Raw genomic sequence first — 27,668 nt, 5'->3', positions numbered from 1 at the left:
CATAGTAGTATCTGTATATGAGTTTTTTAGTCTATTTGGCATGTGATGATATTATTATCAGCCATCTTTGCCTATTTGTCTCTGCACTGAAAAATTAATACAAATATTTTAAAGCAGAAAATTCCACACATGAAACTTCATTTAACATGAATGACTATATATTATAGGCACACTGCTACTGATAATATATACCAAATGATCATTGGGTTTATATATATATATATATATATATTTTTTTTTTTTTTTTTTTAAACAGGCTTCTCAGGTGACTCAGTGGTAAAAAATTTGCCTGCCAGTGCAGGAGATGCAGGTTTGATCCCTGGGTCAGAAAGATAGCCTGAAGAGGGTAATAGCAACCCATCCCAGTATTTTTGTCTCAGAAATCCCATGGACAGAGGAGCCTGGCAGGCTACAGTCTATGGGATTGCAAAGAGCTGGGCATTTCTGAGCAACTGAGCACACATGAAGACATACACACACACGCACACACACATATATATTACACATAATACACAATTTACCATCTTACCGTTTTAAATGTTCAGTTCAACTAGTAAGTACATTCACATTGTGCAATGAATCTCCTAAACTCTTTTCATCTTTAAAAGCTGAAACTCTGTACCCGTTAAACAACTCCCCATTGGCCCCACTCCCCAAGCCCTGGCAACTGCCTTTCTACTTTCTGTCTCTATGAATTTGACCATTCTAGGTACCTCATATAAGTGGAATCACACAGCATCTGTCTCTTTGTAACTGAGCATAATTTCACTCATTCATTCAACAAATACTTAACGAATACCTGCAACATATCTTATATATAATGTATATATTTACATCAGAATGTGTTTTCACAAAAACGAAGCTGCTTTTGTTTAAAGTATAATGTAAAACCTCTGCAGCACTTAAAAATGCTAACAACATCCTAAATGACAATAAGCACCTATTAATACAGAAAACATGAAAACATCAATTATTGACAGAGCTATGAGAAACAGATGTGCTCTGTGATTTGACTCAGATTTTCAGGAGAGCGGTTAGACACAGAGCAATAGGTAAATGAGATGTATCTACCGTTCTCGTTCCAGAACCACGTCACTTGGAGCAAGGAGCTCAAAGAATTGACTCAGAAGAAAGGGAAAGGAATCTACATCAAGATGTTCATAGTGCCATTATGGCCACAGGCTGGAAACACCCAAAACCTTTCAATAAAGACAACAGACCAGAGTCACATGTTAATACCAAGAAGTGTATTTATGTAATGGGTTTTGCATACTGTTTGTAAATGTGAATTCAGTACATCACAAAAGGTTGAAAAACATTTTTGTTGTTCATTGGGTGATTTTTTTTCTGTCTGGTTGCATAAGTATATATATATTTTTTTTTTCAATGTATTTTTGGCCGCATTGGGTCTTCATTGCTGTGCATGGGCTTTCTCTTGTTGTGGAGGGTGGGCTTCTAGTTGCAGCGTCTTCTCTTATTGCAGAACACGAGCTCCATGGTGTGCGGAGCTCATGGGGCCGTGGGCTCAGTCATTGTGGCACACAGCCTTAGCTTCTCCATGGCATGTGGGATCTTCCCGGACCAGGTATCTAACCCACGTATCCTGCATTGCAAGGCGGATTCATAACCACTGGGCCACCAGGGAAGCCCAAGTATACGTTTCTTTTATGTGCACAATGTATGTACTACCTTAGGAATATTAAATTTCATGGGTGATTTTTTTACATGGATAAGAACAATTTAAAACACAAATAACCCAAGCACTGATTAGGAGTAATTGGCCCATGCAAGAAAATTCTGGAAGTGACTGGTCTGACAGGCTGGTCATGAGTCAGCGTGGCACTGCTGTTTTCATAGACGTGGACATGTAATTTGGGTGACCTTATGTTCCGGTTTGCCTGGGACCGTCCCAGTTTACATCTGTTGTCCTGGCATCTTGTCCAGTGTTACATCTGCCCAGAACAAAAGGGTGCTGGAGGTCCTCTGAGGCCCAGGATATAGTCTTACTCATCATTGTATCAAACCAGGTATTTACTCCCAAGTCTCCTTTCCTGCATGCCCCAAAACATGTTTGGTAGGTAAACAATAGTAACAATGGTAACCAGACCTTTTCCATTCAATATCCAACAAATATTTGTGGAGCCACCCCTGCAGTGATTTCTAGGGATACCAAGATATACAAGGCCTGGCCCCTGCCTTTGAGGATTTACAGGTTGGTGGAGACAGATCAAAAGGTTAATTCAATAAAGGAGGGTAAATGCCAAAATGGGAGTGGAAAACAAACAAAGGGAGGCCAGAGGGGTGTGTGTGTGTTTGTGTGTTGGGGATATTTCACTGAAGAGTGACAGCTGAGTTGAATTATAAGGAAAGAAGCTGTCACACAGAGAAGGTTGTCCGGGTAAAGGATGAGTGCAAGAGTTGGAGTCCAGAAAAATGTGGGGTGCCCAGGGAACTTTAAAGAATTTCGGATTTCTAGAATATAAAATCTGTGAAATGCAATGGTGGGAGGGGAATCTGGAGGGGTAGATGTGGATGGAATTGAGAAATGCTGTCTGCCAAGGTAACAAAAATCCATTCCCAGGCTCCCTTTTCTCTTTGTCCCTCTATATAGAGCCTGAAGGCTAAGTACTCCATCTCCCAGCCTCTGTAGCTCCCAGCGTGGCCTTGTGATAATGTGATATGAGTTGTATTGAAAGGTGTGCAAGGCAAAGGCAATGAGAGTTGTGGAAAGACTTTAAAAAAGGGAAATACATAAAAGATATAAGATGGATTCATGGATCCATAGAGGGAAGGATAGATGGATGCACAGGTGATAAAGCACATATAAAATGTTAATAATATACAATGAAATACTATATAAAAAAGAATAAAGTATGGATAAATGTTACAACATGGATAAGCCTTAAAAACATTATGCTGAGTGAAAGAAACCAGTCACCAAAGACCACTTACTGTACAACTCCATTGATATGCAGTGTCTAAAATAGGTGATTCAATAGATCCAGAAAATAGATTAGTGGTTGTTTAAGACTGGGAGAGGGCTTCCCAGGTAGCACAGTGGGCAAAGAATCTGCCTGCAATGCTGGAGACATAGGAGGTGAGGATTGGATCTCTGGGTCAGGAAGGAGAGCATAGCAACCCACTCCAGTATTCTTGCCTGGTGAATCCCATGGACAGAGGAGCCTGGCAGGCTACAGTCCATAAGGTTGCAAGAAGTCAGACACGACTGAGCAACTGGGCAGGAATGCATGCATGCAAGGTTAGGAGAAGGGGAATGAGAGTGACTGTTAATTGACAGGTGGTTTCTTTTAGGGGTGAAGAGAATATTCTAAAACTGTGATAATGTTCACATATCGGTGAATATACTAGAAATCACTGGATTGTACACTTTTTATGGGTCAATTTTATGGTATTTAAATTATATCTCAGGACTTCCCTAGTGGTCCAATGGTTAAGAACCTGCCAGGGACGTGGGTTTGATCCCTGGTCAGGGAACTAAGACTGCACACGCCACAGGGCAAGTAAGCCCACGAGCCGCAACTACTGAGCCCACGTGCCACAACAAAAGATCCCGCATGTTGCAACTAAGAGCCAATGCAGCCAAATGCCTATTTAAAAAAATAAATTATATCTCAATAAAGCTGTTTATAAAGGAATCTGAGTGCTGAAGAATTGATGCTTTTGAACTGTGGTGTTGGAGAAGACTCTTGAGAGTCCCTTGGACTGCAAGGAGATCCAACCAGTCCACTCTGAAGGAGATCAGTCCTGAATATTCATTGGAAGGACTGATGCTGAAGCTGAAACTCCAATACTTTGGCCACCTGATGCGAAGAACTGACTCACTAGAAAAGACCCTGATGCTGGGAAGGATTGAAGGTGAGAGGAGAAGGGGACGACAGAAGATGATATGGTTGGATGGCATCGCTGACTTGATGGACATGGGTTTGAGTAAGTTCCAGGAACTGGTGATGGACAAGGAAGCCTGGAGTGCTGCAGTCCATGGGGTCACAAAGAGTTGGACACAACTGAGTGACTGAACTGAACTGAAAGCTGTTTAAAATGTCTATGGTAAAATCTAGGTAATGGGTATACAGGCGCTCATTGTGAATTCTTTCAACTTCTCTAAGTTTGAAAGTTTTCATAATAGAATGTACAGAGAGGGCTTCCTTGGTGGCCCAGTGGTAAAGAATCTGCCTGCCAATGCAGGAGACACGGGTTCAGTCCCTGATCTTGGGAAGATTCCGCATGCCGAGGAACAACTAAAACGTGTGCCACAATTACTGAGCCTGTGCCCTAGAACCCGCACTCCACAAAAGAAGCTACCACAAGAGAAGCCCAACCCACTCACCACCACTAGAGAAAAGCCCCACAGCAACGAAGAGCCAGCACAGCCAAAAATAAATAAAACTATATAGACAAAAAAGAATGCACAGGGAAAAAAGGAAAGAGGGGCAGGAGAATGTGATGTCAGATGTTACCATACTGGCTGCTAGTTTAATGGGTACGTGAGACTCTTCCAGAAAGGTCACAAGGAGGAACCACAGGAGAGGGGCATCTGTCTGCCTAGCATTGCCATTAGTCAATAGTAACCCTGTGTGCTATAACTTATACGTGGGATCTAAGAAAATACAACAAATCAGTGGCTATAACAACAGCAACCACAAAAAAGCAGACTCACAGATATAGAGAACAAAATAGTGGTTACCAGTGGCAGGGGGCAATATAGCGATAGATTAAGAGGTACAAACTATTAAATATAAAATAAGCTACAAGGATATATTGTACAACACTGGGAATTATAGCCAATATTTTATAATAACTATAAATGGAGTGTGTGTATGTGTTAGTTGCTTCAGTTTAGTTCAGTTCAGTTGCTCAGTCGTGTCCGACTCTTTGTGACCCCATGAATCGCAGCACGCCAGGCCTCCCTGTCCATCACCAACTCCCGGAGTTCACTCAGACTCACGTCCATTGAGTCAGTGATGCCATCCAGCCGTCTCATCCTCTGTCATCCCCTTCTCCTCCTGCCCTCAATCTTTCCCAGCATCAGGGTCTTTTCAAATGAGTTAGCTCTTTGCATCAAGTGGGGCCAAACTATTGGAGTTTCAGCTTCAACATCAGTCCTTCCAATGAACACCCAGGGCTGATCTCCTTCAGAATGGACTGGTTGGATCTCCTTGCAGTCCAAGGGACTCTCAAGAGTCTTCTCCAACACCACAGTTCAAAGGCATCAATTCTTCGGCGCTCAACCTTCTTCACAGTCCAACTCTCACATCCATACATGACCATTGGAAAAACCACAGCCTTGACTAAACGGACCTTTGTTGGCAAAGTGATGTCTCTGCTTTTTAATATGCTGTCTAGGTTGGTCATAACTTTCCTTCCAAGGAGTAAGCGTCTTCTAATTTCGGGGCTCCAATCACCATCTGCAGTGATTTTGGAACCCCAAAAAATAAAGTCTGACACTGTTTCCACTGTTTCCCCACCTATTTCCCATGAAGTGATGGGACCAGATGCCATGATCTTTGTTTTCTGAATTGAGCTTTAGCCAGCTTTTTCACTCTCCTCTTTCACTTTCATCAAGAGGCTTTTTAGCTCCTCTTCACTTTCTGCCATAAGGGTGGTGTCATCTGCATATCTGAGGTGATTGAGATTTCTCTCGGCAATCTTGATTCCAGCTTGTGTTTCTTCCGGTCCAGCATTTCTCATGATGTACTCTGTATAGAAGTTAAATAAGCAGGGTGACAATATACAGCTTTGACGTACTCCTTTTCCTATTTGGAACCAGTCTGTTCCATGTCCAGTTCTAACTGTTGCTTCCTGACCTGTTAGTTGCTTAGTCTTGTCCAACTCTTTGCAACCCCATGGACTGTATCCTGCTAGGTTCCTCTGTCATGGGATTCTCCAGGCAAGAATACTGGAGTAGGTTGCTGTTTCCTACTCAAGGGGGTCTTCCCGAACCCAGGATTGAACCCTCGTCTACTTCACTGCAGGCAGATTCTTTACCATCTGTGCCATCAGGGAAGTCCATAAATGGAGTATAACCTTTAAAAATGGAAAATCACTATATTGTACACCTATAACTTTCATGATATTGTATATCAACTATATTTCATTTTTAAAAGAAATTTTATTTAATGTTAATCTCTGCTAGGTCTTTAGTGCTGTGTGTGGACTTTCTCTAGTTGTGATGCTCAGAGGTTACTCTCTAGTTGCAGCCCAAGGACTCAGTAGTCTGTGGCATGTGGGATCTTAGTTCCCATAGCAGGGGTCAAACCTGTGTACACTGCATTGGCAGGCGGATTCTTAACCACTAGCCCAAGAGGGAAATTCCAACTATATTTCAATTTGAAAATGTTATTTTGAATTCTCTGACATGTAAATTTTTTTTTTCTTTTTTTCTTTTTTTCTTTCTCTGACATGTAAATGTTTAACTGTATTTTGAAATTATATAATGACTAAATATAACAAAAAACAGAATTGTTAAAGCATGAAAGAAAAAGACAGTTACACTGAAGCTAGCTTATCTATATTTCCAGATATGTTATCCAGACCCTTAGCAGTTGCCCTGAAAACCAGGTCCTGCATCATACCAAAGTATGATGTTTCATCCAGTTCTAAAAGTGGAGGAGCAACTTGGCCTACAAGCGGTGCCAACAGGGTACTGCCCAAGAGAGACAGAAAAAGGAGGCATCAGTGAAGACTGTCAGAGTGTGTGAGGTTTGTGAGCCAGTACACCAGCTTCATGAAATTTCTCTATGATGGGCTTTGGTGTGGGGTATTTTTCATCCCGTGTTGGCTACTGGCTGGCCTCTCAGTCTAGAAACTAATGGTGGTCAGTATCATGAAATTTGCTAAAATTATTTCTTTGCTCATTTTCTTCATTTTCTTTCTTCTCTCTCTCCTGCTCTCTCTCTTTAAATCTGAACTTATTCTTTGTGTTTCTTATCTTTTGCTTCTGTTTTCCATCTCTTTGTCTTTTTCTTTCCTTCTTTTTTTAATCTGAGAGACTTCCTCAGTTTTTTTTCTAACTCTTCTATTTTTTTAAAAGTACTTTATTAATGGGAAATTTCAAACACACACAAAAGAAAAGACACTAGAATAATAAACCCAGTGTACTCTACTCCCAGCTTTAACAATTATCAACACATGATCAGTCTTGTTTCTTTTGTCTTTACTCACTCTCATTGCCCTCCACTCTACTCAGATATTATTTAAAGTATTTCACTATGAATCTTTAAAAGACAAAGGTCACTTAAAAAAAAAAACAACAAGCAAACAAACCCAAACCACTACAAACACCATTATCTCACTTTAAAATTAACAATAATTCTTGAACATTATCAAATATCTGGACATGTTTACACTTTCCCTATTGTTCAGTAAACTTGTCCTCTAAACAGTTCGTTTAAATTTAGATTCAAACAAGGTTCACACAATGTGATTGATTATATGTCTCTTAAATCTCTGTGACAATTAATTTTTTCTGTCTCTTCTCACCACCCACGCTTGCAAGTTTTTATTAGAACAAAAAATTGGTTAAACTCTAGAGTTTCCCACAGTCAGACTTTGCTAACTGCATTCCTGTGATGTCATTTAACATGTTCCTCTGTTCTTTGTGTTTCCTGTAAGTTGATAGCTAGATCTAGAAACTTCTACTGAACTTTTCATTTCTGCAGATATGTTTTTATTAACATAATTAACACAGAATAATGTGCATGGATCTTATACTGTTGGTTCAGTAAGTTTTGATAATTGACTACATCCACGCAAATAGAACCCAAACCAGATAAAGAACATTTCCATTCACGTAGAAAGCTACTTTGTGTCCCTTCTGGTTCCTTCTCCTCCCTGCTTCCCAGGCAACCACTTCCTGATTTGTCACCATGTCGCAGTCAATTAGTCTTGCATTTCATATAGATGGAATTGTAAGACAGATTCTCCTTTGTGTTTGACTTCTCTTTTTTTTAAACATAATGTTTTTTTGAGATTTATCCATGCTGTTCTGCAGACATATTTACACATATTTTATTTCCAAATGTTCTTTTTCTTCTCTGAATGTTCTTTGTTTTACAGCATCTGTCCTTGTTTCATGGATGCAATATCTTCCCTTAAATCTCAAAGGTAAGAACTGTAGGTTTTAAAAAATGTCCTTTTTTACTCCCTGAATTGTTCCTGTTTGCTACGAGTTTCTTTCTTATGTTTGTTTTGGCACTGTCTTTCATTTTGGATGATTTTTTTCAAGTGACAAACAATCTTTGTTTATGCTTAACAGTGACACCAAAAAGCTGACAAAAGCTTGTCAACTGTTGGATTTCACTGTAGGGTGATTATGCCAAGCCATGTCAGCAAGGATCTCACCTGTAGACCTTTTTTGTTAGTTGTTCAGTGTCCCCAGAGGGAGATCCTCTAATACCCCACAAGAGAGGTGTCAGTCTGCTTGCCCTCCTTATGGGTGCTGAGATGGAAAGCCGCTAAAGGTCTCCCTGTGTGTAGTATTTCATCCTCTACAGCTCTGAGTTGGGCTATAAGTTCCTGGGTCAGGCTTCTCTCTGTTCAATCTCTTGAGCTGGGGTGGGAAAGGCATAAAAAAAAGACTATAAACCACATCCTACTGCATTTCAGATGGTGATGATGGGTAAATTCTACTTGGTTACATTTATTGTGAGCTTGCTGTGTGTGTGGCAAGCTTCCAATGAACAGAATTCAGAGGCAAGTGACTTGAAGGATTAAAATCACTAATCAGGACACTGGATAAACATCAGTTGATTGGTAGAAGCTTTACGGTAAAAGTGGAGAGCATATCCCAGTCCTGAACAAAGGATTGTGAGACGCATGCTGGGAGAAAAATTGGAAATATTAATAATAATGGGAAATAGGTATTGAGTGTTTATTACATGCTAAATATTTTCTCCAGTGCTTTCTGTGAATTTCTTATTTAGTCTTCATGATAACCCTATGAGATAGAGACTACTTTATCACCCATTTTGCAGAGTGGAAAACTAAACCACAGAGGTTAAATCTTGCCCAAGGTCACCCACCCAAGATTTACACACAGACTACATTACATTGCCTCTGTGGAAATGGCTGAGGTAACTTTTTCTTACTCTTCCAAGTTCCCTTCAGGATTTCTTTTTTCCCTCTAGAGTATCCTCCTTCCCTCTCCCCATCTGCCAAGTACTAAGTCTTCATAAGTCCATTCTTGCTTAAGCTACCTCTCTTCCCCTTTTCCCAGCAAGTTCTCTGTTCCCTGCCTGCATTTCTGCTCACCAGGTTGGCTGGGCTGCTCCACACCAGAGGCTGCTAGGTGTGGGGAACCAGACCTTGAACCATGCTGGGACCACATTGCTCCCTCTCCAGGAAATAAGGGAAGAATCAGCCAGCTGGCACTATAGCCTCTTGGTGTTTTGAAGCATTAATAGTATGCAGGGTAACCTCAGACTCATTCCAAATAATTTTCAGCACTAAATTTACCTCTTGACCCTAAAGACAGAAAATATCATCACTGACTCAATGGACATGAGTTTGAGCAAACTCTAGGAGATAGTGAAGGACAGGGAAGCCTGGTGTGCTGCAGTCCGTGGGGTCGCAAAGAGTCGGACACAACTCAGTGATTGAACAATGAATTTACCTCTTGGCCCTAAAGGCAGAAAATATCAGTGATGGAATTTTGAAGGGCACCACCCCCTTGCAGAGTGGAGGTGTTTCACAGAGAAGAATGGAGTTAGCAGTGCATGCCAGAGTCTAAGCACCCAAATTCCATCACAGCCTCCAGCTGAAAAAATTAATTGCCTGCCCTTTACGCCATTTGTCTTCTGCATGTGAACTGCCTCCTCATAACGGGGTGGGAGGAGAGATTGGGCCAAACAGCACGGGGCAGGGTCCAGCCACGCTGACCTCTCGCAGCTCAGTTTAACTCCTGCAGTTACCAAGGGCCCCCGCACATCAGTCTCTATGGCATCAAAACAATCTTTTTCAGTCCGTGTGACCAGAACCGCCATCGCGAGGGCTGCAGGGATCACCCAAGTGTCAGCAGCAACAGGACTCAGTGGAGGTTTTTGTGTATAGTTTACCAACTTCTTTTGATTCATTTTGTTTTGTTTTGCTATGGTTTTATAGTGCCCTTGGATGGGTTCACTCTGTCAACACCTGGTCAGGCAAAACACAGTATGCCCAGCATTCAGGATATCAAGCATCAGACCTCATAGGGTTTAGGAAGCCAGTTGTTCTTGAGTTGCTAAGTCCTGTCCTACTCTTGCGAACCCATGGACTGTAGCCCATCAGGCTCTTCTGTCCTTGGGATTTCCCAGGCAAAAATACTGCAGTGGGTTGCCATTTCCTTCTCCAGGAGGTCTTTTCCGCCCAGGGGTTAAACCCATTTCTCCTGTATTGGCAGGGAGATTCTTTACCACTGAGCCACCAGGGAAGCCAGATGGAGGTTCAAATCCCCACCCAGCTGCGAGCGGGCAGCAGGAGGTGCGTCTGCCACTGTCATCACACGTGGGTTGCTCAGTCCCATCAGGGCCACCTGTCACCTACAGGTATCCAGACTTGCAGGAAGGTGGACACCCCAGGCTAGCATCAGGATCCCAGCCGGCTTGCGGGGACCTGTGTGGACACCTCCTGCCTGCCTTGCTCTTGCTGTTGGATGCTGGCTTCCCCTGACCCTGCAGCTGTTGTCACTCTCACCCCTGGGCCCCTGAGAGCGAAATGGCTGGGTCCAGGCTGGGCGGAATTTGCACACTGAGTAGTCCAAGGGTGGCTCTGGGCAGGAGTGAACTGTGACCTCAGCCACGGTGGTGAGAACAGGGAGTGGACTTCCAGAGGGGCTGAGAGGGCATAGTTCTTCTCTTAATAGTTTTACACGTCCATAAAAAAGTGTGTCCCCCAAGCACGGGTGCCGTGTGTACGTGCAGGTCCTTCAAGGTCAAGGTCACTGCCAGTTCCCAGTGAACCTGCAAAGTTGGCAATCTCCAATTCCATCAGGAAAAGAAATGCCTGTCTCGCGGGGCCCCGGGTGCGGCCAGGCCGGCTTGGATTTACTGAGTCGCGCGGGACAAAGAGGCGGTCAAAGAAGCTATCTCCGCGTCTCGCGATGGCCCAGCAAACTGGCCAGCGGAGCAAGAAACCGCCCGCGGATCCTCTTCCCCCCAGTTTATCACAGACCAGATCCACTCGACAGCACAATCCAAACAGAAGAGGGAATCAGAATGTACATCTTTTGTTTGCCGTGGCAGGAGAACTGTTGAGCAGAGGGAAAAAAAACAAGCTGAGCTTAGCGCTATCAGCTGTTTCCTGGGGCTCACTCCTTCCTTCCTCCGAGGGGGGCCCGGCCGCTTTGTTCTCGTTCCCAGCTGCTCCTCTGCGCCTTTAAGCGGTGGCCTTTGCAGACCTCGGAGGAATGCGGCCCTGGACCCCAGGGGACTTTGCTCCGAGGCCCCGCCCTGTGTGCTCAGCGCCCCCGGCTGCAGCCTCCAGATCGCCGCCGGCCTAACTTTTGTTCCTCGTCCGCCTGCCTTGTTGCTTTCTGCTAGCCACTTCCTGGGCCGGGGCGGGAGCCTCATCGGAGGGGCCTTGCTGCTCTCCCTGACATCCCTGGGAGGAGGGGATCCAGAAAAGGGGTCCCTGCAAGAACGAATCCTCTAGTGCACATCCCAGCTCTACTCATTATTAGCTGGTCACCCCCAGGCCAGTTACTCAACTTCTCTGAGCTTCACAGCTCTGATCTCATAGGATCGTGATGAAGATTAAAACCATAAGACACACTGAGTGCTTTTTCAAAGTCTGGCACCTTTCACACTAGGCATCAGAATAAAATCACAAAGCTCCACGTGGCTATGAGGAAGCAAGATGATGGTGTGTGCCTGCTGGGCTCAGCTTCCAGGCGAGCGGTGCCCTCACCCACTGCCCGCCCCGCTGCAGCCTTGGAGTCCTGCTGGCTCTTTGCGTCCCTCAGAGAAGCAGCACAGCAGCCAAGGTCCCTGGAGCAGCTCCATTGCCTTTCCAGTGAGGCAGAAACAGTGCAACAGTGGGGATCACGACACAGGGTTCGGTGCTGGGCTTCTTGTAGAATAATCCCAGCAATCATTTTTTGAGCGCCTACCAAGTGGCTTATCTCTGCTAGGCACTTATCTACCTTAATCTTCTCATCAAGCCTGAGAGGCGAGCAGTATTAACCAGGCTCAGAGAAGAGGCATGACTTGCCTGGGGTTAAGTGCAGGGCTGAGACCAGCCTAAGTGGCAAGTCTGGGCCAATTAGAAGGCAGTCTGCCTGGCTTGGCTGTCTGTCTGTCCTCACTGTCCCCACGGCCAGGTGCCCCAGGTGTGAGGGCAGCCTGTGCTTCTATAAACAGCAGCCATAGTAAATGGCAGAACCAGATTGACAAACTCACTGTCCTTCCATCTCGTTGATCCTGTGGACCGCATTTCATCAGCTGCACTTCATCTGAAAGGATGCTCTGAGCCTCCAACCCGTGTCTACGTTGAATTGGAAGATGCAGCAACTGGTTGTTCTCTGGATTGCATCATCTCGCAAGACAGCCCCCTCCTGCTGCAGGCTGCAGACCTCACGGCTCTTCTTTCTCCTCACAGCCACAACTCAACAGACAATGTGCCAGCCTGCCCAGTCCCCAGGGAAGACCCAGGGCCAACCTGTTCTCTACACACCAAGCCATGCAGACTGCCAAATTCTTTCCTCTCTCCTTTGGTAACTACTGGTTGTTCTCTGTATCTCACTCTTTATGACCCCATGAACTGCAGCCTGCCAGGCTCCTCCATCCATGGGATTCTCCAGGCAAGAATACTGGAGTGGGTTGCCATTCCCTTCTCCAGGGGATCTTCCCAACCCAGGGAGCAAACCCAGGTCTCCCACATTGCAGGCAGATTCTTTACTGTCTGAGATATCAGGGAAGCCCATATAATTTTTTACTTTCCCCGTATAAGCAGGATTTCATTCTTTTGTATGAAGAAGTAATATTCTAATGTATGTGTGTATATATACATATATAAATGTGTGTGTGTATATATATATATACACACACATCACTTCTTAAACCGACTGTTGATGGGTATTTCTGTGTCCTGGCTTTTGTAAATAGTACTACTATGAACACTGCTTCCAGAATGGCTTAGATGGTAAAGCATCTGCCTGCAATGCGGGAGATCCGGGTTCAATTCCTGGGTCGGGAAGATCCCCTGGAGAAGGAAATGGCAATCCACTCCAGCACTCTTGCCTGGAAAATCCCATGGACGGAGGAGCCTGATAGGCTACAGTCCATGGGGTCGCAAAGAGTTGGACACGACTGAGTGACTTCACTGACTTCACTGATGAACACTGCATTCCCCTATTCTTTACCTTCAACTCCCTCTTCCTGACTGTCCTTTCAAGGCTGATTTGTCACTTCTCTGCCTGGAAATCTTTAGTGGCTCCCCAGTACCCTTGGCATTGGGTTCGAATGCCCTTGTCCGACTCCTCCAGCCCTCTAGGGCCTGACATACGCCCATTTTCCAGTTGCACTTGTTGTCACCCCTCACGCCCTGTGACTTCACACTCGAGGCAGCTACAAAGTCAGTCTGTTCTGTGGCTGAGCCCTAAGCCTCTGATCAGGGCTGTTCACTGAAGCACTATGGACATGGAGGGTGCTCTTTGGGCGGGGAGGGGAGGGGGATGTCCTGTGCATCGTAAGATGCTCACAGCCTCTTTGGAGGCTAGAAGCCTGCCCACTAGAAGCCAGTAGCAGTTCCCTCTTCATGACCAAAAAGTCCCCAAACATTTTCAAAATGCTCTGGGGGCCCAAACTGCTCTCGGTTGCAGACCACCACCCTATGCTGAGCCCTGTGCCAAGCCCATTTTCCTTTCAGTTCACCTGGCTCACTTCTGTTTGCCTTGCAAGTCTGCCCTGGGTTGTCATTTCCTCCCGGAAGCCCTTCCTGACTACGTGCTGGGGCTGGTGACCTTCCTGTGCACCCAACTGGGACAGCTTGCCCGCTGTACTGTCACTGCCCTGTGGCTTGATGGTCTCTTCCCTGTCTTGGACTTCATGAAGACAGGCATTTGTCTGTTCTCGGGGCCAAATCAGTACCTGTGACATGACCTCACCTAGTAAATCACCTTGACCCCCTCTCTCCCTTAGCTCACATCCAAACCATTACTGAAGCCAGGTCATTCTGGAATCTCTTTCCAAATCAAACACTGTGCTCTGATCACCCCTCACACCCCTCTCCACCCCATCACACACGTGGGCTGAGCTGCCATCATCTTTCACCGGGATTGCAAACAACCACAATCCACATGAATCCCCTCTGATCTGCTTTCACTTCAGATGGAGTGATTTGGTTCCAAAACGAATTCTAAACTTTTTGCCTGCTTTGGTTAAACACTTTCAAAGGTTTTCCAGGGGCTTCCCTAGTGGTCCAGTGATTGAGAAGTCAATGCAGGGGATCCGGGTTCGATTCCTACCCCAGGAAGATTCCACATGCCTTGGAGCAATAAGCCTGTGGGCCACAACTACTCAGTCTGCGCCGTAGAGCCAGTGCTCTGCAACAGGAGAAACCGCTACAATAAGAAGACCACACGCCACAACTAGAGAGTAGCCCGCTCATAGCAGCGAGGACCCAGCGTTGCTGTAAATGAACAATAAAATTTTGAAAAATAGATAAATAAATCCTCCACATGGAAATCTGTTTCTGAGTCAGTTTCTAGTGACGCCTACCAAGACACCACCCAAACTGCTTTGCGGAGTGAATTTCTATTTTCTTTCTGATGTCAGTACGTTGTATTTCCCCTGTGGCTGATGCTCAGAGTCTCACATGCCAGTGGGCTCACTTCAGTCGTGTCTGACTCTGTGACCCTATGTACTGTAGCCTGCCAGGCTCCTCTGACCATGGGATTCTCCAGGCAAAAGTACTGGAGTGGGTTGCCATGCCCTCCTCCAGAGAATCTTCCCGACCCAGAGATCGAAACTGTGCCTCCTGTGGCTTCCGCATTGTAGGCAGGTTCTTTACCACTGAGCCACCTGGGAAGCCCCAGAGTCTCACATGTTAACAAATCCTCCCTGAAGAGCTCGTGTACCACATCGTCACAGCACTTGTCATCACCGAAATGTTACATTCATGGGGTGAAATGAAGTTCTGTCTCCTTCACTAGACTGTAAGCTCCATGAGGGCAAGAAATCATGTCTCTTTTTGCTCATGACTCTATGCCTTATTTTATTTTATTGTTTTTTGAGGGAGTTTTGGTGGAGACCAACATGTGACAATAAAGTAACCAGAATGCCTGTCCTGTGTGGTTTTCAGAAGTAAATTCTCAAAGAGAAAAACACTTGGAGCAGAGTCATAAGGGCTGTAACATATGTAGTTGCCAACCCAGCAATGCTGGGTCTTTGTTGCTGTGTTGCAAGTAGTTGAAACACACTCAGAGATCTTTTAAAAATCACTTATTTAGTGTGTCCCTAGCATTTTATTCAACACAATAAGAGTTTCAAAATATATATGATGGCTGGGACTTCCCTGGTGGTCCAGTGGTTAAGAATACTGCTTGCAATGCAGGGGACACAGGTTTGATCCCTGGTAGGGGAACTAAGATCCCATGTGCCACAGAGCAACTAAGCCCATTCACCACAACTACTGAGCTTGCATGCCACAACTAGAGAGTCCATGTACCTGAACAAAAGATCTCACTGCTGCTAAGTCGCTTCAGTCATGTCTGATTCTGTGCAACCCCATAGACAGCAGCCCACCAGGCTCCCCCGTCCCTGGGATTCTCCAGGCAAGAACACTGGAGTGGGTTGCCATTTCCTTCTCCAAGGCATGAAAGTGAAAAGTGAAAGTGAAGTCGCTCAGTCGTGTCCAACTCTTAGCGACCCCATGGACTGCAGCCTACCAGGCTCCTCCCTCCATCCATGGGATTTTCCAGGCAAGAGTACTGGAGTGGGGTGCCATTGCCTTCTCTGAAAGATCTCACATGACTCAATAAAGATCGCACATGCGGCAACTAAGATGCAGCCAAATAAATAAATATTCAGAAAATAAACGTAATGCTGGAACTCTGTCACCCATCCTCCTGAGTGTGAAGAACTGATCAGAGGTAGGGCAAGGCAACCAAACATGTCACGAGCTTTTGGGTCACTTTGCTAATTTCATTCTAATTCCTGACAAAATAGCAAGTTTTAAGGATTGACTCATGTTCCTTAAAATCTGAAGGTCATTGTTCTCCACATAGAACATTGAACTTGAAAAGTCCTAGCATAAGCCCCACTGCCGGATTTTCCTATTATGTTTACCTCGTATCTCTAAAACTGCCAAGAGTTAGTTTTAATGTGTGCATGTGAATATCAGCTGAAAGCAGGCTGGAGTGCTTCTCACACTTATAGGTGAATACTGACAGTGGCTGGGACCACGGTTAATGATATTGTGTTGGGCTGCGGGAGGCTGATTCTGAAACATTAGTCACACATTTCCCTGTAAAGGTTGGGCTCCTTTTCCAAAGTCTTAACTCCATCAGAGGTTCAACTAGGCCTGAGATTAGTGTACATGTCAGACCAGACTCAGGAAGTTATATGTCATCACACGCATTCATTCTGAGTTTTATTCAGTGGAGGGTATTTTACAGCATTATACACCAGAGGCAACATTCTGCCCTGGGTGTGAATTTGACAAGGTGGAGTCAAAACTGTAAGTGCTCTTGAATCTGGCATACCTGGGTTCATCTCACATATGAGCAATGTGACTTTGGATGGGTAACTTAACCTGAGTCTCAACTTCTCCATCTGTAAAATGGAGCTAATAATAGCCCCTACCTTGTAACATCTTTTTGTAAAGGCTCTATCTAGATGCCGTCATCACTTAATTAAGAGGTCAGAAAGTTTCCAAACCATCGTGCAGTTATTAGGGGCATCCACTGCTTCTGTCTATCTGAATTCCATTCCCATTCTCTTCCATCCCTATTTTCTTGTTTTCTTTTGGCCTTGTGGTGCGGCATGTGGGATCTCCATTCCCCAACCAGGGATCAAACCCAAGGTCCCTGCATTGGAAGCATAGAGTCTTAACCAATGGGCCACCAGGGAAGTCCCTCTCTCCCTGTTTTCTATTGGAGAACACTTTCCTCTGTCCCTGATATTTATATAGGACAGAACTTCTCCCTGGCTCCTGAGAACAGAGACCTAGTCCTGGCCGGTGGACTTGGATGATTGGGCATGTAACTTGAGTTGTCCATTGAGAGTCTTCCCTGGGAATTTGAAGGACCTTTTGTAAAGAACTGTTCCCTTTCCATGAGATTGTTTGGTTGCTAGGATATGTGTGGAGCTGCCAGTGGCCTCCACGTAGGAGCCCCTGAGAGTGAAAGTGAGGCCAATATCGAGGAGGGCAGAGCTGGGACACAGAGGGAGAGCTTTCAGCGACACTGCTCAGACCCTGGATCAGGCCAAACTGCTAGGCTTCTCAGTTATGAAAACCATTAATTTCATTTTCTTAAGTAACTTCGCTTTGTTCCTTAAGAACCCTGATTGAGAGCCCAGTAAGTCATAGTAAAATGTAGGCCATATGTTCATCTTCTGAGTTCATGAGTCTTTTCCTATAAATAATTCAAAGAGTATCTCATAGATTCATGAAATCTTATCGATTAAGGATGTCCTGGGGCCTGCCTGAGATGGCTGACTCCGTGAGTCAGGGATAGGTCTGGGACAGGAAGCCAGGGTTTCTGCATTCCAGCCGGTGCTCTTAAGCATCCTTGCCTCTCATTGTATGTCTGCCTCAGTCTTTCTCAGACTCGGGCAGAACTATCCTCACCTTTCCTTTCTTGAATCATTTTCCAACTGCCCGCAACCAAGGGGAGCCACTGGACAAAGGGCATCACCTTCTAGAAGTGGCTGCATTCCCCCAATAACCCCACCTCTTCCACTGAAGACAGCCATGATTTAAGAGAAATAAACACAGATGTGGGTCTTGATGGAACTTAGGTGAAGCCAGAGAGCTGAACTCTGGAAGTAAGGCTGTTCAGAGCCCAGGGCCATACTTCAATTCTCATTACCTCATGTGGGGATTATTACAGTAATTCATCATACTTTAATTCATCATATATACTGTTGATCATCTTCTTAAAGAATCTCTCTGTATACCCAGACAAAACTATAAGTTGAAAAGATACATGCCCCTATATTCACAGAAGCATTATTCACAGTAGCCAAGACATGGAAGAAACATAAATGCCCACTGACAGATGAATGGATAAAAAAGATGTGGTAGAAATACACAATGGAATATTACTCAGCCATAAAAAAGAATGAAATAAGGCCACCTGCAGCAACATGAATGGACCCAGAGATTACCATGTTAAGTGAAAAAGGTCAAAAAGAGAAAGATAGATGCCATAGCATTTGCTATCACTTATATGAGGAATCTAAAATACGACATAAATGAATGTTTCTACAAAGCAGAAACAGACTCACAGTCACAGAGAATAGACTTGTGTTTGCCAGGAGGGTGAGGTGGGGGGAAGGAAGATTGGGAAGTTGCGATTACCAGATGCAAATTAGGTCATCCAGGATGGATAAACTATAGCACAGGGAGCTATACTAGTATCTTATGATAAACCACACTGGAAATGAATATGGAAAAGAACACACACACACACACACATCTTTGCTATATAGCAGAAATTACCACAACATTGTAAATCAAATACACTTCAATAAAACTTTTTAAAAAAGAAGAATCACTCCGGTCATGCCATTTTCTTGTTGAAAAAAATCTTCAATACTAAGTGCAGATCACATTCTTTTCTTGCCTGTAAGATATAGTGGCCTTCAGAGCATCTATATTGAACTTTATATTCAGAGACTGTCAACATGGTTAGCGTGATAACAAACTCCATGAATACAGATGGCGGGTAGTGTGATTAATCTCACCAGGATTTTGTTGTTGTTGTTAGTTTATGGTTTGGGCTCATTTTGCTTAATTGTCCTCATTTTATTTATCTATTTTTTAAATTAATTATTTTAATTGGAGGCTAATTACTTTACAATATTGTAGTAGTTTTTGCCATACATTGACATGAATGCACCACAGGTGTACATGTGTTCCCCATCCTGAAACTCCCTCCCACCTCCCTTCCCATCCCATCCCTCTGAGTCATCCCAGTGCACCAGCCCTGAGCACCCTGTCTCATGCATCAAACCTGGACTGGCGATCTGTTTCACATATGATAGTATAAACGTTCCAATGCTATTCTCTCAAATCATCCCACCCTCGCCTTCTCCCACAGAGTCCAAAAGACTGTTCTTTACATCTGTGTCTCTTTTGTTGTCTCGCATATAGGGTCATCATTACCATCTTTCTAAATTTCATATATATGCGTTAGTATACTGTATTGGTGTTTTTCTTTCTGACTTACTTCACTGTGTATAATAGGCTCCAGTTTCAGCCACCTCATTAGAACTGACTCAAATGCATTCTTTTTAATGAATTGTCCCCATTTTAAAAGCAAGACACTTCTTAAAAATTCACAGGTGTCAGTTTCTCTTTTAAAAAGTCAGGGGACTTCTCTGGTGACCCAGTGGATGAGAACTCGCCTCCTAATGAAGGGGACACAGGTTCAATTCCTGGCCTGGGAACTAGGATCCAACATGCTGCAGAGCAGCTAAACCTGTGCACTGTGAGTACTGAAGCCTGTGAGCCCAGAGTCCCTGCTGCCCAACAAGAAAAGCCACAGCAATGAGAAGCCTGAGCACCACAACTAGAGAGTGGCCCCCCTTGCTGCAACTAGAGAAAGCCTGTGTGCAGCAACAAAGACCTAGTGCAGCCCAAAATAAATAAATGAGTGAATAAATATTAAGGTAAAAAGAGCCAGAGCTTTGGATCTCTGTTCTCACAGTGTGGCCACTGGACACGAGGAGTGGTTTCCCTCCTTAGATGGAAGTGCACATGCTGTTCTGAGGTCCACGGCACTCGCTTCACTTCTTACACTGCATGCCTCGCCATTTGAGTTTGCTCCTTCAGCTCTGCACAACTGTTGTTCAAAGTCTTTTTAAATCACGTTATAGAATTATCTCACAAATGCAATTTCCCTGGAAGGCAAAATGATACATGCTTTCCTTCCTTTGATAGGATTCAATCGGTGTCGAAATGTTCTTGTGGGTTTCCTTACATTTATGCAAAAGTTTAGCAAGACTTTTCTTTACAGTTCTACCTTCATTCAGCTGATCATACTCTGGCAATATGGTGAGATCTGTACTTAAAAATGTTGTTTTTATTTGGCTGCACCACGTTCTAGTTGGGGCATGCGGCATCATCGATCTTCATTGTGGCGTGCAGGGTCTTCGGCTGTGACATGTGCGATCTAGCTCCCTGACTAGGGTCAAACCTGGGCTCCCTGCATTGGGAGTGCAGAGTCTTAGCAACTGCACTACCAGGGAAGACCTAGTAATTCTTTTTTTTTTTTTCCCCCAGTAATTCTTTATATGGTTTCTTGACGTCAAAACATTAGTTAGTTACAGAAGCTGTATAAAATATGTTCCTTTTCATTTCTTCTGTGAAATGGATTGTGAGTATAATGATTTAAAATCCACTTGGGGGCCCAGTTATTGTGTGGGAACTGCAGTAAGTAGGATACTGAGAGGCTTCACTTTGCTATGTAGAGGGGTAAACAGTGAAGGAGGAATGCTTTTCTTTTTTCTTTTTTTCTGTGGCTTTCTAAACCTCTCTCTGACCCCCTTTTCCCCTCCATCCTTCCTGAAAATCCCCCTGGGCTTCAGAGGTAGGTCCAAGGACCAGGGCATAAACTTTCTTGAATGGGACAAGTGGTCTAAACCCAGAAGTCTGGTCTCTTGGGACAAAGAGGGACTCAGAAAAGGCAAAAGGGTGAGAGGCCTCTAGGCATTGTGTGCACACATGCTAAGTTGCTTCAGTTGTGTCTGACTCTGTGCAACCCTACGGATCATAGCCTGCCAGGCTCCTCTGTCCATGGGATTCTCCTGGCAAGAATACTGGAGTTTTCATGCCCTCCTCCAGGGGAACTTTCTAACCCAGGGTTGAACCCACATCTCTTATGTCTCCTGCACTGGCAGGCAGGTTCTTTACCACTAACACCACCTGGGAAGCCCTAAACTCCACCAACTGACTTTGTTATAGTGGACAATATTGAAGAGGCACAAAAAGCTTCCTGCAGGTTCCAAAAGAGCCAGAGAGCTGGATGCAGGAGGAACTGTCCTTAAATATTCTCTTGGCCCATGAACAGAGATGGAGGAAGACTGAGAAGGGATTTACAAGAGACTGAGCTATGTGTCTCCTCATCCTTCAGCAAGGTGGAGATGGTGCCACCAGTCAGCATGATGTATGCACATGGGACGCTCAGAAGGAACACTTCCTCTCTGCATAATCAGCAATACAAATTCAAAATAATATACTGAAGTAATACACTTCTAATTTTTTGTGCACTGACAGACATGCATTCATGGTGTTTCTCTTTTCATAGTGAAGTCCTGAGGAGGCAAACACTCTGCTTTCTCCCCATCTTCTTGATTCCTCCACCTCTACTTAGGAGATAGTGATACTGAAGTTCTCCATCCTTCTCCACCGCTTTCTCGATTTCTCCACCTTCGCTCAGCCTCTTTCCTTCCTACACGACCAGCAATTTCTCTCCAGATCCTTTTTTATTTTCCCCACTATTTTTTTGTTTTAGGTCATAAGGCATGTAGAATCCTAGTTCCCTTACCAGAGATCGAACCCAGGCCCCCTTGTCCTTGGAAGTGCAGAGTCTTAACCACTGGACTGACAGGGAAGTCCTCTCTTCTGCTTCTAGTCTCAGCATCTAAATCTCCAGTCTCCCTCCTTAAAACTCCATCCTGCTCCTTCCTTCATCTCACTCTTTACTTCCAGGTCAATCCAACCTCTCTCATCTGCGTTTTGACCTTGAAAGTCTCTCTTCCTGAGGACACTGTGGTTTCCAGATTGTCAGACCCTACAGTCTGCGTGACCCCTCAGCAGCACTTGGCAGTGCTGACCTCACTCCTCCTTTAAATCCTCTTTTTCTTTGGCTCCTGTGGCAGAGGCCGCCAGTTACTTGCTCCACATCCCTGAGTAGTTACTTGCTCTCCTTCCTTAGTAACTAGAATTCCTCTCTCCGTCTCAAAAAAGCAAAAACAAAAAAAGTCATTTATCAGCTGCCCCTGCAGGTGGGGTGGCCAGATAAATGTCCTAGTCAATGAGATTTAAATGGAGGCTGTCAGATGGGCCTTCTAGGGGAAGTTCCTTAGAAGGAGATATATTCAGTTGCTGTGGGCATCCCTATTTACTCCTGACCCTTCCTCCTTTCTCTGCCCAGACTTGATGGTTGGGGCTAGAGCAGCCATTTTGCAACACATGGAAAAGGACAAAATCACAGAGATATGATTTCTGCCATTATCCCATAGCTGCAGAACTAATATCAGTCATCCTTATCTCTACACTACTTGTTACATAAGAAAAAGAACCCTTTCTGTTGTTTAATCCACTGTTCTTTGAGTTTTCTATTATCGCTAGTGAAATCAACACTTAACTGATACAGCTCCAATGACTCTGCCATTTTCATCCTACTTCTTTAACCTCTTCAACATCCCTCTTCTTCCACACCCCTACACGTTGCTGTTTCTTGGTCCTCTTCCTCCACTGTTTCTCAAACAACCCAGTGGTGTCTGCTGCTTCCCAAGCCATGATGACTCCAAATTCCAATGTCCAACTCAGACCTTTCATCGCAGCACCTGCCTGTCATAGAAGAGCCTTATATATACTACACTCACAATTCAACTTTCCAGCTTTCCCATAACTGTTTTCTTCCTTCTAGTCACTGGAGCTAGGGACCTTCCCTGTTCCTCACCCTCATACCCAGCTGGTCCTGAAATCCCAACAAGTTTCTTTCCAACAGCTCTGATTTACTGACTTCCCCGGTGGCTCAGACGGTAAAGCGTCTGCCTACAATGTGGGAGACCCAGGTTCGATCTCTGGATCGGGAAGATCTCCTGGAGAAGGAAATGGCAACCCACTCCAGTACTCTTGCCTGGAAAATCCCATGGACGGAGGAGCCTGGTAGGCTGCAGTCCATGGGGTCTCGAAGAGTCGGACACGACTGAGCGACTTCAATGTCAATGTCGTGAATCCTAATGTCTTACACGGGCGCCATCATTTCTTCCTCCAGCACTGCATATGCTAGCTCCTCTGCTTCCCATCTACCATCAAACTGGTGTTTTAAAAAAATGCAAATCTGATCATGTTGTTCCTTTTCAAAAATTCCTTCAATAGCTTCTTGTCCCTCACAAGAAAAGAATTCCAATGCCTTTGCTTGATCTGAGCCCTACACATCTTGTCAACATTCCTTCCATTATAGCCACATAAAATCACCTGCAGTTTCCCATACTTGCCATGATTTTTCTCACTTCCTTGCCTGATTGTCCTCTCCGCCTTGCAAGCTGGAAACTGTGCAGAAACAAAGTTTTAAGTGTATATTTAAGAACCTGACTTGAGCCTTTATCTTCCTGGGACTTCTTCCATCTTTGTGCAAAGAAACTCAACAGTAAAGACCTGTCAGAATTCGAGAGATTTTTGTACTGAGCACTTAACATAATTGATTAATTCTTATAATCCCTTTTTTAATCAAAGAATTCTCTGCAAGTCTCTTTGGACCAAACTGATCAAAATAAACATCAGTTGCCTTTGTTGACTTGTATATATCTTTTCATTTAAAATTTCACCTTTGTCCAATGTAAAACATTTCTCCATTGTGCACTCAACAGGAAAGGGAGCTATTTAATGTGCTAAGTGTTGGGGTTTCTTCTATTTATTATCCTATTAAATTTTACCTTTTAGGTCCAGCCCCTAAAATTTTCCCAAAGAGGAAATCAAGGCTCTACTGACTAAGGAACATGGCACCAGGGAGGTGGTTATGGGCAGGACATACCAAGCTCCCGGCTATGGATTCAGCTCTTGCCATCTATGGTGAAGGCACAGACCACCTCCAATTCACAAAGAAGGCTGCCCTCTGCTTCCAATGAGAGGAGAGCAAAGTAGACCTCAAAGAGCCAGTTAAGCTAATCCTCTTACACCACTTAAGGCATATGACAGCACAAGGGGTTTAGGAACAAGAAAATTAGAACTATTAAGTCCAAGGCTCTGTCTGCCCTGGGAAAGAACAGCTTTCTCCCTTCCTCTCCAACTCTGTGGCCCACCTTTGGGCCAGTGGAGGCTCACTCACCCTCTGGGTGATGGGTTTACCATCCTGGATCTCCACGGCCAGCCCCAGGTCGGACAGTCTGCAGTTGCCGAGGTCGTCCAGAAGCACATTCTCGGGTTTCATGTCCCGATAGACGATGCCGAGGGAGTGGAGGTGCAGCACGCCACAGGTCATCTGGGCTGAGTAGAAGACCACCCTGCTCATGTCCAGGCCTGGTTCACCCACGCTGTAGATGTGGAACTTGAGGTCTCCACCATTCATCAGGCTCATCACCAGGCAGAGATGGGACTTGCTTTCAAAGGCATATGCCAGAGAGACAATGAACGGGCTGCTGACCCTCTCCAAGATTTCCTTTTCCAAGAGAGCCATTTTCTCACCATTTTTCTTCTTCAATCGCTTCTTGTCCAGTTTCTTACAGGCATACATCTTACCGGTGTTTTTCACCTGGACAGCACATACCTTAAGGAGAGAAGGAAAGGGAAAAAAAGAGGTAGAAATAGACAGCAGTGGAGAGAGGGAGGGAGTGGAGGATACAGAGGATGGAGGGGCAAAACCAATCAAGGTGGCAAGATGGCAGGCTTCTGAGGAAAGGAAAGCTGTGAGTGAGAGGGTTCTTGGAGAAAGAGCTTCGACCACAGTGAGGTATCATGTGACGCATACTAAATGGGCCATTAAAAAAAAAAAGAAATAACAAGTGTTGGCCAGAATGTGGAGAAATTGAAACACTCATGCATTGCTTGTTGTTGTTTAGTTGCTAAGTTGTGCCCGATTCTTTGCGACACCATGGACTGTAGCTCACCAGATTCTTCTGTCCATGGGATTTTCCAGGCAAGAATACTGGAGTGCCACTTCCTTCTCCAGGGGATCTTCCCAATCCAGGGATCAAACCCATGTCCCCTGCATTGGTAGATGGATTCTTTACCATTGAGCCACCAGGGAAGCCCTCATGCATTGCTGGCAGGAACTTAAAACATGAAGAAATTGGTGATTTCCCAAAAAGTTAAACATAGAATTGCCCTAAGATAAGACCCAGCAATTCCACTCCTCGGCACATATGAAACAGAAATGAAAGCAGGTATTCAAACAAATACTTGTACATAAATATTTACAGCAGCACTATTCACAATAGCTAAAAGGCAGAAACAACCCAACTGTCCATCAATAGATGAATGAATACATGAAATGTAGTATTCCCATACAATGGACTGTTACTCAGCCTGAAAAAGGAATGAAGTATTGATCCGCGCTACAAGGTGAATGAACCTCCAAAACACTACTCAGCAAAGTACACTTTTCAGCGAAAGAATCCAGAGACAAAAGCTCACGTATTGTATGACTCCATCTAAATGAAACATCAGAATAGGCAAGTCCACAGAGGCAGAAAGTAGCCCAGAGGCTGCCAGGAGCTTGGGGGTTGGGGTGGGGAAGTAGCTGTTAATGGGCACAGGAGTATTGAAAATGGAACTAGAGCTGATGGTTGCATAACATTGTAATGTATTAAATGCTATTAAATTGTACACCTGAAAATGGTTAATGGCTAATCTTATGCAAATTTCATCTCAAAGAATTTTTTTTCTTCTTAAGAAAGCTGAACACAGCAGTGGTGCAAAACAGATTTATAGACTCTAATTCAAGATGATTGTTTTCTTAGATACCTGAAGTTTTTCTCAAATTACCTCCATGAGCACAAGTAAAGGGGAAGGGAACTCTCCCATTGTATTGATATCTTGATATCATTCACCAAAGGGGCACTTCAGAGTGTTCCTGCCTCCGGGAAACCCCATGATCACAATTCCTGGCCAGTTCTACATCTTGTTTGTTTTCCCTATGGCATTCTCACTTTATTTCACCCAGCAACCAGAAAGAAGAGGTGAGAGCAAGCTAGGAATGCTTTCTCCACGTGTGGCACTGAAATTAGTTCTAAGATCCCTAAGATTAAAAAGAAGAAGACAAAAAGAAGCCAAAGAGAACTCTATTATGCCGTCTATCTCATCTTTCAGCCTGGCTCCTCGCAGACACTTACCTCCCCGAAACCACCTTTCCCCAACACCCGGAACTCTTCGAAGTACTTGTCTGACACTGGCTGCATCTCGAAGACTTTCCACTGCAGAAACTTGTCATAGAAGGGACTGGCCAGGAACTCCTGGAAGGGCTGGTTCTGCAGGAAGGCCATGACCTCGGCCTTGGCCAGCTCCACCAGGGATGCTCGCTCGTCCTCGGTGGTGGCCGCTTGGCACTTGGTGACCAGAGCTGGGCTGAAGAAGGGGTGTGGGTGCCCCGGGACAGGGGCGGCGGCACAAGTGGTCATCAGCCCCTGCAGCGCGCTGCCCTTGGCGGGGCCCTCTTCGGCCAGCTCCCAGCTCTGCACCTCCTCCAGAAAGCCCCTGGCCTCCTGGTAAGCGGGCACTGTGGCCAGGAAGTCCCGGAAGAGGCGGCGGCCAATAGGCTGCTGCTCGCAAAGACTGTGGAAGTCGGTGGCCAGGGCCTGGCGGAGCTGCTCGCAGCTCTGCGGCCCGGGCAGCATCAGGCTCCGGCGCCGGCGCTGCAGCTCCTTGCTGTCGGCGTCCGAGGACTTCCGAGCCTGCAGGTAGGCCGTGTTGGCGATCAGGTTGTCCAGGCCCCCCATGTCGACCATGGCTGAGCACCGATCGATCGTGCTCCCCCACCCCGTACAGACAAGGAAGGATGGAGAGGGGCGGCGGTGGGGTTGCGGTCAGGCCCGGGGCCAGCTGGCGGCTCTCTGATCCGAGACGCAGTAACTTCAAGGGGATTTACAGCGAGTCTTTGGGGTGAAGGATGGGACTGGTGGAGGGTGAGGAAAGAGGTTTCTCTAGTAAGAAGCTTTGCTGGCTATGTATAGCTGCCAGGGACAGGCGCATCACGGATCACCCAGCAACCTGGAACACCTGCAGGGTCTACCTGTTCATCCCCGGGCCATGGGGGATGAACAGGTAGACCTGCTTCCTGCATCCACAGTGACCAGTCACCAAAGGAAAGGACTCATTCTACGGTGATGCGCTGTTTGCTGTTGACAGCAGCGTTTTCAACTGTGTCTGATTTTACATTTCTCGGCAAGTGCAAGCTCTGTAAACTCCTAGGAGTGATAGGTCAGGAAGAGGAGCTGTGAGAAGCTGGAGAGGTTTTCCTTCCCCCGGTCTAGCAGCCTGATACAGAGCAGGTTACAGAAGGGGATGCTCTGAGCTGCGAGTCACTGGACATGTTCCCAGAGGCCCAGGTCGTGACTCTCAGGGGGGCCTGTGGCTCTCCCATGGCTGGTGGCACCCTCAAGTGCCTGTGGAGATCCTCAAGACATGGCTGCCTTAGTTCTGAGGAGTCTGTGACCTACAGTACCATGTTAAAAGGGGAGGGTCACCTTGACCCAGAACATCCCGTGAAATGACATCAGCAGGGAAGTCGCCCACTTCACGGCAGGTGGCCCAGACTGTCCCAAGGGCACAAGCCTAATGAGGGG

General features: G+C 45.3%; 1 protein-coding gene across 1 annotated transcript in view; it reads right to left on the bottom strand.

Annotated features, from left to right (window-relative positions):
• Positions 1-26,831, bottom strand: part of GRK7 (G protein-coupled receptor kinase 7) — a 39,647-nt gene extending 12,816 nt beyond the window's left edge. The window contains exons 1-2 of the mRNA XM_040233975.1: positions 26,220-26,831; positions 24,218-24,655 (exon numbers count right to left, since the gene is read on the bottom strand). Coding sequence (XP_040089909.1) covers positions 24,218-24,655; positions 26,220-26,831 — 1,050 coding nt within the window. The remainder of the gene's footprint in view (positions 1-24,217; positions 24,656-26,219) is intronic.
• Positions 26,832-27,668: the final 837 nt, after the last annotated feature.

Source organism: Oryx dammah, unplaced genomic scaffold (genome assembly GCF_014754425.2).
Source record: "Oryx dammah isolate SB20612 unplaced genomic scaffold, SCBI_Odam_1.1 HiC_scaffold_2, whole genome shotgun sequence".
Lineage (NCBI taxonomy): Eukaryota > Metazoa > Chordata > Mammalia > Artiodactyla > Bovidae > Oryx > Oryx dammah.
The sequence above is the reverse complement of the archived record's forward strand: the minus strand, read 5'-3'. Positions and strand labels throughout refer to the sequence as shown.